This window comes from Theropithecus gelada, chromosome 15 (assembly GCF_003255815.1).
Source record: "Theropithecus gelada isolate Dixy chromosome 15, Tgel_1.0, whole genome shotgun sequence".
NCBI lineage: Eukaryota > Metazoa > Chordata > Mammalia > Primates > Cercopithecidae > Theropithecus > Theropithecus gelada.
The window spans coordinates 11,025,469-11,039,646 of record NC_037683.1 but is presented as its reverse complement, the minus strand read 5'-3'; the positions used below and the strand labels follow the sequence as shown (position 1 = coordinate 11,039,646).

Here is a 14,178-nt window from a genome sequence, read left to right as displayed (position 1 = left end):
GGGGGGATCATTTGAGGTCAGGAGTTCGAGACCAGCCTGGCCAACATGGTGAAACCTCATTTCTACCAAAAATACAAAAAAAATTATCGTGGTGGCGTGCGCCTGTAATCTCAGCTACTGAGGCGGCTAAGGCAGGAGGATCACCTGAACCCAGGAAGTGGAGGTTGCAGTGAGCCAAGATCGCCCCACTGCATTCCAACCTGGGCAACAGAGTGAGATTCCATCTAAAAAATAAATTAAATTTAAAAAAAATTAGCTGGGCGTGGTGGTAGGCACCTGTAATCCCAACTACTCAGAAGGCCGAGATATGAGAATTGCTTGAACCCAGGAGGTGGAGGTTGCAGTGAGCCACGATTGTGCCACTGCACTCCAGCCTGGGCAACAGTGTTAAACTGTGTCCCCCCCAAAAAAGAAAAAAAAAATAGAGATGGGAATCTCCGTATGTTGTCCAGGCTGGTCTTGAACTCCTGGCCTCAAGCAAGTCTTCCACGTCGGACTCCCAAAGTGCTGGGATTACAGGAGTAAGCCACAGCGTCCGGCCTGCCCCAAGTTCTAGCTGCTGCAGCTTCTCCACCTGTATTAGGCCCACTTTCCAGAAGAGGAGGCCCAGAAAGTAACAGAGTCAAGAGTCACACTCCCATCGGTAGGACTCCAAGGCTCTTCTGAGACAGGCCACGACGATGTGACCCCAGGTGGGCCCAATCGGCAAGGGACAGCCTGGGAACTCAGTTGCACTCAGCAACAAGCTGGGCAGCTGGACCTGCCAGGATGGGGGCGAACAACACAAAACCAAACTCAACGGAGCCTCTTTCAGAGAGGGCAGCAGCCTCCTCGATAAGGGCATTTGCAATGCAAAGCAGCCCAGCTCCAGCCAGAGGAGGACAGTCACTAGGAGGGGGCTGGGTAGGCCAAAACCCAGCCATCTCCCTCCAGCCAGACTAGGCAGTGCCTGCGATCGGGCCTTCCCAGGCGCCTGGGGGTGCCGCGGAACCCGTGGCTGGCCTGGACTCTGAATCATATGACAGCCCCAGTGGCCAGTTGGGGTGCCAGGTGGTCTGGAACACCCCTTCCCTGCACACCCGCTCAGGCTACAAAATCCCTGATAGGCTCTACATGCAAGTCTGCAGAATGGGCCTACTGCAGGCGGCACGCAGGGCCCCAAGAAAAGGCTGAAAGACTAGACCCCCAGGTATTCTGCTGGCGGCGGCTGCCTGGCACCCTGCCAACTGCCTCAGGCCCAGTCCTGCCTTGTGCAACCTGCCCCAGGCACATAGAATCCCCCGGATCCTCCCCACCCCAGCCCCAAGGGGCCCTTCCACACTTGCCAAGTGTCTAGATTTCGCTGATCACCCCTCCTGCTGCAGGCGCGACCGCCCCAGCTCCTACCTTGACGACAAGCTGACAAAATCCCCTCCATCCAGGAGCCGGACCTTGCAGAAGAGGACCCCGTTCACGAAGGGAACCGCAGTCAGCTCCTCCAGGGTGAAAGTGGTTTGGAATTTGAATTTCTTCTTCTTCATCAAGAAAGCCATGAGCGAGTTCCCTGAGTCTGAAGCCGTGAAGGCGAAAAAAGGTGGGGAGGGACGGGATTCCTTTCCCTACACCACACCCCCTCCTCAAAACACCAGAGCCGGATCCCGCCCTGATGGTGGCGGAGACGGCGGAGATCGGAGTCCGGGGCCCCAGGTCTGAGCGACTGACCAGTCCAGTTCGCGCGCCGGCGGGCTTCACCCTCGGGGAGCCGGGGCTCGGAGGGGTTCGGAGCGGCCGGGGACCTCACCGGCATGTAAACGGCGGTGCATGGCCCAGGAGGCAGAAGCAGGGGCGGGGGTGCGGGGCTGCGCGCGAGCGGCCGCGCTGGCTAGCAGCATCCCGAGCCGCGATCTCCGGGGAGCTCACGCCGCGCGGCCGGGCGCGACGGGCGGACCGGTGAGACTGAGGGCGGCGGGCAGGCTGGCGGGCCGGTAAGGCTAAGGGCGGAGGGCGGCCCCGCCCCCGCCTCGCTGGCGGCCGGGGGAGGCGCCCTTGCCGCTCACGCCCCAGCAGCTGGGTGCCGGGCGGCCAGCGCAGGTAAAGCCCAGGAAGGTGGGGCACCCCCAGGGGGCTGCCGAGAGCTCGGGGACCTCTCCAGGAGGCGCGTCGGGGTCGCTGCGGGCCGGGAACGTCTGGCCTCGGGCCTCCTCAGGGCAGGCACCGGGCCGGCCCGGGGCAGCGGGGGCGCAGCCTCCTCCTTGGTCCTGGGACCCGCGCCGCGGGCCCCGGCGGAGCTGAGGCGCCCTTCGGCCCGGCCGGTGGCGCCCGCCTCGCCCAGCACCCCTCGAGCAGCAGCGCCGCCCCCTGCGACCCCGACGCTGCAGCCAAAGCCCGACGCTGCGCGGCGCCGCTTGGAGAATGCCTGGGCCCCGCGCGGCCGCCAGCCGAGCCGCCGCCGAGCGCGGCAGGGGCGGGGCGCCGGCGGCTCAGTCCGCCAGCGATTGGGCGGCCCGGCGAGGCGGGCGCGCAGCGCGATTGGCGGGCGGCGGCGTGGGGTGGGACTCGTGGGAGGCAGAGGCGGTTCGGGGCGCTTGGATTGGTGCACCGTGCGACCGGGCCCGCCTCCTAGGGCAGGGAGGAGCTGAGGGAAGGGAGAGGGGCCCTGGGAAGGCAGTGGGAGGTCGCGGGGCTGGCGGGGCAGGGAGAGCGAGAGCAGAAGAAAAGAAGAAACAATGACAAGGAGAAACAGTTTGTGGCTGCAGCGGCCTTCCAGGGTCCCGCCAGACTTGAGCTCGTAGAACCCTGAAGCAGGCCCAGAAGGTAGCGAGTCTCCTTTCTCAGAAAGCTGGCGCCCAGAGAGCCCCTGGCAGGTCGCTTGCTCGCCCTGAATCTCTAGTGCTCCTCAGCACTGAGCAGAGAAGCGTCTGGAAGGCTTCGTCGAGGAGGTGGCTCTGGCGCAGTCCGTCACGCAGCCTTGTGACCCAGCTCGTAACATTCCAAGCTGTTATCTAAGCCTTCTCTTGTCCTTTAGTTTCTTGCCCAGCGTGGCTGGTCTCACTGACTAGTTAGCTGTTCTGGGGGCAGAGCCCACTCGAAAGCCTTGTATCTCCTGGGCCCCTCGGCATATTGTGGTTCATTCATCCAGTCCCCAAATGTTTAGGGACAGTCTCCGCTGAGCCAGGCTGGGACCTAGTGGGGAACCTGGTGGGCTTGCCCCTTCCAAATGCTCGCAGCTCAAGACCACCAGGTGGAGAAGCAGACAGGGACACAGGCAGCGACAAATCTATGGATAAGATTTGTAACAGGGTAACCAGGGGAGCTCAGAGGAGGCACCTGACATGGGTTGGGGCGCAGACTCAGAAAGTTTCTTGAACAAAGGGACCCAAGCCATCCACAGGATGCGTGCCCTGAGTCACGCAGGGTCCAGGCACAGGGAGCTGCCAGAGACCTGGTGGCCGGAGATCGTGGTGCCGGCAGAAAGTTTCGGGCAACTACATCTGGCTGTACTGTGGCACTTTGAGAGAGGGGCAAGAGATGGGGCTGGCAAGGCCAGATCTCCCAAAGTCTTGTAGACCGTAAGGAGGAAGCCACAGACGCGTTGAGATGGAGAGTGTCCTGGTCAGATTTGCTGGGTTGTTTTTTTTTTTTTTTTTTTTGAGACGGAGTTTCACTCTTGTCGCCTAGGCTGGAGTGCAATGGCTCAAACTCCGCTCACTACAACCTCTGCCTCCCGGGTGCACGCGATTCTCCTGCCTTAGCCTCTTGAGTAGCTGGGATTGCAGGTGCGTGCCGCCACACCCTGCTAATTTTGTATTTGTAGTACAGACCGGGTTTCACCGTGTTCACCAGGCTGGTCTCAAACTCCTGACCTCAGGTGATCCGCCCACCTCGGCCTCCCAAAGGGCTGGAATTACAGGTGTGAGCCACCAGGCAAGGCCCGGGTTTGCTTTTTGTCCTAAGAAGCTTGCTCTACCTGGGGCAGTGTGAAGGGGACAAGGTGGCAAATGGGTGGATGAGGAGTCTGTTGGTGATGCAGGCAAGAGATCATGACAGTGCAACCTCAGCATTGTGGAGAAAGCAAGAGGATAGGTCTGAGGCTTTTGAGAGACAGATTTGACTGGACTTAGGGATGAGTTAGGTCTGGACATGTGGTGACCAAGGACTGATTTCTTCCTGCTTCCCAGATGCAAGATGGGTGGCAATCCATACTTCTCTGCAGTTTGTCCCATAATTTAGATCACAGAATTAACCAGATTAAAGAAAAATGTTAACAGCAGCTTCCAGTGCGACTGTGTGTCCCCTTTGGCAAACGGGGAAGTTGAGGCCTAGGGGATTTAAAACACTTGCCTGGGGTCTTGCCCCTGAAGCACAGGCTCAGAGTGCTAAACTGTGCTGCACAGTGTGGGGTGTGCTCGCCTCACTAATCTTGGCTGGGCCTGCTCCACAAGGGCAGAGCCTGTGGCTACCTGACCCCAGGAGGGGACTTCAGAGTGGAGAACCAGTCAAGGACATCCCAGTGCCTGGCTGGCTTCTCAGCTATGACCCTGAGTAAACTTGGGCCATGCAACAGGAAGCAGGGTGGGCCTGACTGCCAGGCTTAGCTGGGGTTGGGTATTTATCTCTCTGCGGCCTGTGGCCTGGGAACCCAGGAAATTTCCCTTCCCTCATTTCCCTGATGGTGCCTGGGGAAGGGGGAGAGTGTGGTGCCAGGACAGCGTGCTAGATTTGGGTGAGACAAGCCTGAGTTAGGATCCTGGCTCTGCTGCATGGTGGCGGTGTGGCCTTGGTTCAGGTCTCTGAATTGGGAAGGGGTTCGGTATGGTTGGCTGGGACCACTTGCAACAGAGCTGAGTTCAAAATCTGGCTACTTTGCCATTGACAACCGATGCCACACAAGCTTTGGATGCACCTTTGCATGTGTAGAAAGGAATCTTGAAGAATACTGTAAACTTTCCCATCTCAGCCACATTTCTTCACCTGTAAAATGGGAATCAGGATTTCCACCTTTCCAGAATGTTGTGAGGATTTCAAGAGGCTGCGCCTGTGAGAGGAGCAGGGAGCTCCACACTTCCCCAGCCCCCCAGATTCCCAAGCATGGCCTGTCCTACCTCCCCGAGGCCCTGACCAGATGCATAAGGAACCTAGTACCAAACAAGATAATTGTTTGCCAGACCACAGGCAAGTAGTCTGGAGAAGGAAACCCAGGGAAAGGTCAGAGAATGATTAGGTTGGGAGTCCTGATACAGATGGGGTGGTCAAGGAAGGCTTTTATGAGGTGTCATCTTAGCCAAGACCCAAGTAATAAGGCAGACCCAGGTACAGGAAGCTCTGGGGACAGAGGCATGAGCTGGCATGTTTGGAGGACTCCGTGTGACTAGAATAGAGTGAGTACAGGGGACAGAGAGCGGTGAGGCAAACGGGCCTGTGCGCATGGGCCCTTGTGGGCCTAGAAGGTGTTTTTTGTTTTGTTTTGAGTCCAAGTCTCACTCTGTTGCCCAGGCTGTAGTGCAGTGGCGCGATCTCAGCTCACTGCAACCTCTAGCAGGTGTTTAGAGTTTATTCTGAGTCCCAGGGGACACCACTGGAGCATGTGAGCAGGCAGAAGGGTGACAGGATTCAAATTAACATTTTTTATGGTTTTTTTTTTTTTTTTTTGAGACTAAGTTTTGCTCTTGTTGCACAGGCTGGAGTGCAATGGTGCGATCTCAGCTCACTGCAACCTCTGTCACCCAGGTTCAAGTGATTCTCCTGCCTCAGCCTCCCAAGTAGCTGAGATTATAGGCATGCGCCACCACGCCTGGCTAATTTTTTGTATTTTGTGGAGACGGGTTTCACCATTTTGGTCAGACGGGTCTCGAACTCCTGACTTCAGGTGATCCACCCGGCTTGGCCTCCAAAAGTGCTGGGATTACAGGCATGCACCATGTGCCTGGCCAAATTAACTTTTTTTTTTTTTGTGAGACAAGAGTTTTTGCTCTTGTTGCCTAGGCTGGAGTGCAATGGCTCGATCTCAGCTCACCGCAACCTCCACCTCCTGGGTTCACACAATTCTCCTGCCTCAGCCTCCCAAGTAACTGGGATTACAGGCATGCACCACCACGCCCAGCTAATGTTGTATTTTAGTAGAGACGTGGTTTCTCCATGTTGGTCAGGCTGGTCTTGAACTCCTGACCTCAGGTGATCCACCCACCTCGGCCCAAATTAACATTTTTAAACACTCCTTCTGGCTGCTGAGAATGGATTGATTGGCAGGGGGGCAAGAACAGAAGCAGGCAGACATTGAGGAGGCAATTGCAGCCATCCCAGTGGGAGACTGAGCAGGGTAACCAGGGTGGAGACAGAGCAATGGCAAGAGAAAGGGAACCCATTTCAGAGCAATGGTAATAGTTATGGAAAGTCATGGTCAAAGCTAAAGAGCCCAGGAAGGATGTACAGCCTTTTGAATATTCCCAGTTATTTTGATTTTGATTGAATGTCCCACGGTTCTTGGAGTTGGGAGGTTAGGGAGTCTAAGTACTGGCTTAGGTGTGGGGAAGGAGTAGAGAGGAATGAAGGAATTCCATGTGACTGCAGGCTCCAGAATACAATCACACCTGGAGAAAGTGGGAGGGCCTTAGGGAATCCTTATCCTTTTCTAGCCCTGGACAAACCTTGTGATGTTGTTTCCTTGGCTCTGTCTCCCTTTAGATCGTGAGCTTCACAGGGTCAGATGCCTCTCCTGTGGAGTGCCCATGTCCAGTACTGGGCCTGCCACGTAATTGATGCTCCAAAAAGGGTGGTCAAAGGAATGCATGGTAGTGCACACCTGTAATCCCAGCACTTTGGGAGGCTGAGGCGGTGGATTGCTTGAGCCAAGGAGTTCAAGACCAGCCTGGGCAACATGGCAAGACCCCCATCTGTACAAAAAAATTAAAAATTAGCTGGGTGTGGTGGTGTGCACCTGTGGTTCCAGCTACTCAGGAAGCTGAGGTGGGTGGATAGCCTGAGCCCAAAAGGTCCAGGCTCTTCTGGTGAGCACAGCAAGACCGTGTCTCTGAACAAATAAATATTTATATATATATACACGCACACACACCCATATATGTGTATATATATATTTATATGTATAGGCTGGCCATGGTGGCTCATGCCTGTAATCCCAGCACTTTGGGAGGCTGAGGCAGGAGGATGGCTGGATGGCTTGAGCCCAGGAGTTTGAGATCAGCCTGGGCAACATAGCGAGATCCCTCCTCTTTTTTTTTTTTTTTTAAATTAAAAAAGAAAAAGAATCTATGTATTTAAAAAAGGGGCTGGGCATGGTAGGTCATGCCTGTAATCCCAGCACTTTGGGAGGCCGAGGTGGGTGGATCACCTGAGGTCAGCAGTTCAAAACCAGCTTGGCCAACATGGTGAAACCCCATCTCTACTAAAAATACAAAAATTAGCAGGGTGTGGTGGGGGGCGCTTGTAATCCCAGCTACCTGGGAGGGTGAGGCAGGAGAATGGCTTGAATCCGGGAGGCAGAGGTTGCAGTGAGTCAGGATTGCTGCACTCCAGCCTGGGCGACAAAGTGAGACTCCATCTCAAAAAACAAACAAACAAAATACAAAAGTTAACCAGACGTGGTGGCAGGTGCCTGTAATCCCAGCTACTTGGGAGGCTGCAGGAGGAGAATCGCTTGAACCCAGGAGGCGGAGGTTGCAGTGAGTATAGATCATGCCACTGCACTCCAGCCTGGGCAACAGAGCAAGATTCTGTCTCAAACAAAAATTATTGGGTATTGTTTGATTTTTTTTTTTTTTTTTTTGAGACGGAGTCTCGCTCTGCCGCCCAGGCTGGAGTGCAGTGGCCGGATCTCAGCTCACTGCAACTCCGCCTCCCGGATTCACGCCATTCTCCTGCCTCAGCCTCCCGAGTAGTTGGGACTACAGGCGCCCGCCACCGCGCCCGGCTAGTTTTTTGTATTTTTTTAGTAGAGACGGGGTTTCACCGTGTCAGCCAGGATGGTCTCGATCTCCTGACCTCGTGATCCGCCCGTCTCGGCCTCCCAAAGTGCTGGGATTACAGGCTTGAGCCACCGCGCCGGCCTTGTTTGATTTTTATAAGATGAATTAGTTTTGTAATTTAACAATATATAATTATAAGAATATTATAAACAAAAGCCTTTCCCTGTCATTCTCTGGATAAAATCCAAGGTTCTTAGCCTGGCATTCAGGACCCCCTGGAAGCAACCGCTCAGCCCCTCCCTGCCTGTCTCCCTTGGGCCCCTGCAGCCCTGATGCCCAGAGGTCCTAGGCTTACCCCCCTGCCCACTTAGTGACACCTACTCAATGTCTAGCTTTAGCTCCGGCATCCCCTCCCATCCTATCCCCCCATCAGGTACACTGCCCACTCCCACTCCCTGCTCTGTGTGCTCATGTTACCAAAAATCTGTATGCAAAGAAAATGAGGGCTTAGCCTTCTGTCTTCTGTCTCCACCACAGCTGGTGCGTATTTCATTCTCATTGGAAGGAAGGGAGGGAGGGAGGGCAGGAGGGAAGAAGGGAGAGAAGAAGGAGAGAAAGAGAAAGGAAGGAGAAACTGAGGTAGGGACAGGGAATACCACTTGCCCAAGTCACCTTGAGGGCAGCCACCCAGCTGGCCTGCTCTCTTGGGCACCTGACACCCAGCATAGTGCCTGCTTCACACTGCTTCACAGCTATGCCATGCCAAGTCGTCTCCCCAGCCCTGCTTGCCAAGGGCGGTCAGTGCTGATTCATCGGTGACTGGCCTCCAATTATTTGCAGAACTGGAATGGCAGGCGAGCCACCGAAGTGGCTGACCAAGGGCATATTGATTTGTGCTGGGCTCCTTGCTAATATCTGAGCTAGTCACACGAGAAGATAAAGGCCACAAAGAACTCGCCCACAGCAGTCTGTCCTGATTAAGCCTCCCACGGTCAAATCCACAAGTTTCCCCATTGATCAGCCAACTCTGCCCTTTCCACCCCAAGCCTGACCATCACTCACAGAGGGTAGTCATGGTTCAGAACACGAGATCTGGAGTCAGGCGGCACCAGGTTCCAGTCCAGGGATTACTGAGTCAAAGAGTATTTGCATATTTACTGTTGAGAGATGTCGACAAACTGCCTTCCAAAAAGATCATACACATTTATATTCCCACCAACAGTATAAGAAAGTGGCCATTCCCACGCTTTCTCCATCTTCACCAATCTGACCAAAAGAGGGAAAAAAAGCTATCCTACAGTGCTTGCATTTCTTTCATGATCATCTTTTCATATTTGTTGGTGATTTTAATTTCTCCTATAAATTGCCTGTCTACATCTTTTGTTTGTCCATTTTTAAATTTGGGAAATAATCTTTTTGTTGTTTATTTGTAGTGGCTTATTACGTAGCGTGGGCTTCAACCTCATATACGTTAAAGTATTGCTTCTGCTTATTATCTTTTTTTTTTTTTTTCTTGAGATGGAGTTTTCCTCTCACCCAGGCTGGAGTGCAGTGGTGTGATCTCACTGCAGCCTCTGCCTCCTGGATTCAAGTGATTCTCCTGCCTTAGCCCCACGAGTACCACCTGCCACCACACCTGACTAGTTTTAGTATTTTTAGTAGAGATGGGGTTTTACCATGTTGGCCAGGCTGGTCTTGAACTCCTGGCCTCAAGTGATCTGCCTGCCTCGACCTCCCAAAATGCTGGGATTACAGGTGTGAGTCACCGTGCCCGGCTGCTTCCATTTAGTCATCTTTAGGCTTTGTTTATTTTTTATTTTATTTTTTAGAGACAGGGTCTTACTCTGTCACCCAGGCTAGAGTTCAGTGGTGTGATCATAGCTCACTGTAACCTTCAACTTCTGGACTCAAGTAATCCACCTGCCTCAGCCTCCTGAGTAGCTATGACCACAGGTGTGTGCCACCACAGCTAGCTAATTTTTTATTTTTTTGTAGAGATTGTCTCATTATATTGCCCAGACTGGTATCAAACTCCTGGCCTCTAGCAATCCTCCAACCTCAGCCTCCCAAAGTGCTGGGATTACAGGCGTGAGTCACCTTTCCTAGACCCTAGACTTTGTTTATGGTGTCTTTTTGCCCCCATAGAAGCCTCTTACGAAGAAGCCCCAGCTAAGAGAGAGGAGTCAATCTACTTCAGGGGAAAGAATTCTAGATTGGGAGTCAGGAGGAGGACCTGTGTACCTCCATGGGCTAGACCAGCACTGTCCAAAGAACTTTCTGCAGTGATAGACATGCCTCATATCTGCACTCTCCAATTTGATAACCAGTAGCCACATGTGGCTATTGAGCACTTGAAATGTGCCTGGTGTGACTGAGAAACTGAATTCTAAATTTCATTTAATTCGAATTTTAAATTCAAGTAACCACACATGGCCAATGACTGTTGGGCAGCACATGGGTGGATGGCCTACATTTCTGAGCAAGCTGCAATACCTAGTTGTTATTAGGGGATGAAGAGTCCCTATATGGCTTGGGTCAGGCACTCCATTTCCCTGGGCCTCAGTTTCCCCATTTGTTCAGTGAGGCTCACAACAGCCCCTGCTTCCTGAGGTTCTTCCTGGGATTTGGTTTGTGGGTTGTGTGAAAGTCCAGGCCCCGTACTTGACCCAACACCGCAAAACCAGGCCAGATTCCCAGGTTGAAACATGAGAGTATGTTGGTCCCATTTACATGATGTCCAGAGACCCCTGGGTGACTTTCTCCAGAGCCACCCCACTTAAGCTTGGAGGCCAGCTTTCCCTTCCTAATCCAGCTCCAGCAGGCCTCAGCCTGGGACTCCATATCGCTGGCAGGGCAACGTCCAAACTCTCCAGCCTGCGTTCTGGCCTCTGAGAGCTGGCCCTGCCCTGGCATTGCTGTTGTTCCTACAACATGCAGGCCAGCCCAGCAGCCTCCCCAGCCTTGCCCTCTGTCTGCCTCCTACCCTAGCCTTCTAAGGTCTGCCACTTCATTCACTCCACTCATTCATTTTTCACTCACAGGGGTTTATCCAACCATCTGCTCTGGACTGGGGCTACAGTGAGGGGCACACGGATGTGGCCCAAATGATGACTGTTGTGATACACCTAGTTAGGGTGGTAGTGGCCGGGGTTCAGGCAGCAATGGGAACACAGAGAAGGTCTGCTTGGGGTGGGTGGTCAGGGCAGGCTTCCCTGAGGAAGTGACATGTAAGCCCAAGCCTGACGAGTGGATAGAAGCAGCCAGAAGAGAGGGGAGCCACTGGAGAAGACAGTCCGAGTCGACCCGCAGCAGAAGACACAGGGTCCCATGATCTGCAGAGGCATGAGCAAAGCTGGAAATGAAAGCAAGCCCAATCCCACTAGAGGGGCTTATAGGCCATATGAAGGTGTTGAGGTCATGTGAGGTGGCTCATGCCTGTAATCCCAATGCTTTAAGAGGCTGAGGCAGGAGGATCGCTTGAGCCCAGGAGTTTGAGGCTGCAGTCAGCCACTGTACTCCAACCTGGGCAACAAAGTGAGACCCCATCTCTTAAAAAAACAAAAGAGGCTGGGCACAGTGGCTCATGCCTGTAATCCCAGCACTTTGGGAGGCCAAGGCGGGCGGATCACCTGAGGTGAAGAGTTCGAGACCAGCCTGGCCAACATGGTAAAACCCTGTCTCTACTAAAAATACAAAAATTAGCTGGGTGTGGTGGCATGCACCTGTAGTCCCAGCTACTCGGGAGGCTGAGGCAGGAGAATCACTTGAACCCGGGAGGCAGAGGTTGCAGTGAGCCAAGATCACACCATTGCACTCCAGCCTGGGCAACAAGAGCAAAACTCCATCTCAAAAAAAAAAAAAAGAAAGAAAGATGTTGTCCTTTATCCTGAAGTTAATGGGGAGCCATGGAAGGTGTTGAAAGATGATGTGATTACTCCAGGGGTCAGCTCCCTACATGGCCTTTGTCTCCCCCTGTAATTCAGGAATTTAGCCCCCTTCACGTTTCCTTTCTCTACTAGCCACCTAGATTTCAAAATACTTTATGTGCACACAGTTCCCAGGAACTTCCTCCCACCTGTAGTGACCTGGGTTCAAACCACAGCCCTGCCACACCTTGGCCGTATCACTTCAAGCAAGTCATGAACCTCTTTCACCCTTCACCCTTCAGTGTCCTCACCCATAAAATGGAGATAATGACACCTTCTCTGCACAGTTCCATATGTTATGAGGGAACATTGCATGGCACAGAGCCACCTAGGAAATGGAGTCTAGTTGAATTCCTTCTGTGCAGGGTCAACCAAAGCCATAAAGGGGGACTGAGGGTCTTCCCAAAGGGCAAGCGGAAGTCTCATTTCTGGGAAGTGTCCTTGGGCCAGCTGGCCCCACTGGGAGTGGAGGAAAGCATTTCTGAGGCCTTTCTTGGGCAGCCTGACCATGTGCTAGATACCCCAAAGCAGACCCCCCAAACCTAGAATCGGTCTTCTGCACCTTCTCAGAGTCCCCACCCAGCAGGCCAGGAGTCGGCAGGCTGGCGTGAGGCTTACATAACCTGGCAGGAGTCCCACACCTTTCACCCAGTGATCGGGGCTGTGTGTACCCAGAAGAGGAGTTGCCGGGTCACCTCCCTGTCCTTCTAGGTACCTGCACACACACAGCCCTTTAGCCTTTGCTGAGCTCTGCTTATTTTCTGAGTTCTTAGTCATAGTCCCTGGCATTACCATTGGCAACGGCTATTGTTGTTTTGTTTTTTATTGATATAGCAGGTGGTGTTTGATACACATATACACTGTGTACTGATCAAATTGGGATAATTGAGAAATCCATCACTTCAAACATTTATCATTTCTTTCCGTTGAGAACATTACAATTCTTCTACCTATTTTGAAACACTGTAAATAATTGTCAACTATAGTTGCTCTACTCTACTATTGAATACTAGAACTTATTTAATTTGCTTTTTTTTTTTTTTTTTTTTTTAAAGACACGGTTTCACTTCCATCACCCAGGCTGGAGTGCAATGGCGTGATCTCAACTCACTGTAGCCTCCACCTCCCAGGCTCAAGCAATTCTCCTGCCTCAGCCTCCTGAGTAGATGGGACTACAGGCACGTGCCACTACGCCTGGCTGATTTTTTATATTTTTAGTAAAGACAGGGTTTCACCATGTTGGCCAGGCTGTTCTTGAACTCCTGAGCTCAAGTGATCCACCTGCCTCGGCCTCCCAAAGTATTGGGACTACAGGCATGAGGCACAGCGCCTAGTGAATTTATTTCTTCTATCTAACTGTATTTCTCTACCCATTAACCAACTTCCTTCTTTTCATTCCCCCGAGACACACCCCACAACAGCTATATTTTTAAATGTGAAAGTATCAGTAGTGGCATTTAGTGGTGAGGCACTGGAGAGTAGTGGGAGACAGAGGGAGCAGCAGGGACTGGAGATCTGAACAGAGTGTGCATCCCAACCTCCTCCAGCTGTTAGCTGTGGGACCTGGAGCCCGTTCCTTGAAGTCTCTAGCCTCAGTTTTTACAGCTGAAAAGTGGGTTTAGTGACCATGCTGTCATGAGGAGTAGTGTGAATAAAAGGCTCCTGAATTACTACTTGGCAGCTGGCCATGCTCACCAAATGTTGGCTTTTTTTTTTTTTTTTTTTTTTTTTTTTGTGACAGAGTCTTGCTCTGTCGCCCAGGCTAGAGTACAATGGTGTGAGACTCACTGCAACCTCCGCCACCTGGGTTCAAGTGATTCTCCTGCCTCAGCCTCCTGAGTAGCTGGGATTACAGGCACTTGCCACCACACCCAGCTGATTTTTGTATTTTCAGTAGAGACACTGTTTCACCATTTTGGCCAGGATGGTCTTGAACTCCTGACCTCAGGTGATCTCCCTGACTTGGCCTCCCAAAGTACTGGGATTACAGGCGTGAGCCACCATGCCCGGCCCAAATGTTGGCTGTTAACATCACATCGTGTTTTGTACCCTGCCTTGTCTACCTATTGCAACTCTTTCCAGCCACAGGAGGGAATTGAACACTGTCAAGGGTTTCCCATACATGCCAAACTCCTAACTGCCTGGGTTCACAGGGCCAGGAGCTGGAAACCTGCCTTTTTTTTTTTTTTTTTTTTTGAGACAGAGTCTCGCTCTGTCACCGAGAGAGAATGCAGTGGCACAATCTCGGCTCACTGCAAGCTCTGCCTCCTGGGTTCACGCCATTCTCCTGCTTCAGCCTCCCGAGTGGCTGGGACTACAGGCGCCCGCCACCACGCCCGGCTAATTTTTTGTAT

At 53.0% G+C, this 14,178-nt stretch overlaps 1 protein-coding gene across 1 annotated transcript in view; it reads right to left on the bottom strand.

Annotated features, from left to right (window-relative positions):
- The window catches only part of FAM102A (family with sequence similarity 102 member A), a 40,661-nt gene extending 38,233 nt beyond the window's left edge, over positions 1-2,428 (bottom strand). Inside the window, exon 1 of the mRNA XM_025359077.1 lies at positions 1,387-2,428. Within this exon, the coding sequence (XP_025214862.1) occupies positions 1,387-1,532 (146 nt within the window). The 5' untranslated portion in view covers positions 1,533-2,428. The remainder of the gene's footprint in view (positions 1-1,386) is intronic.
- Positions 2,429-14,178: the final 11,750 nt, after the last annotated feature.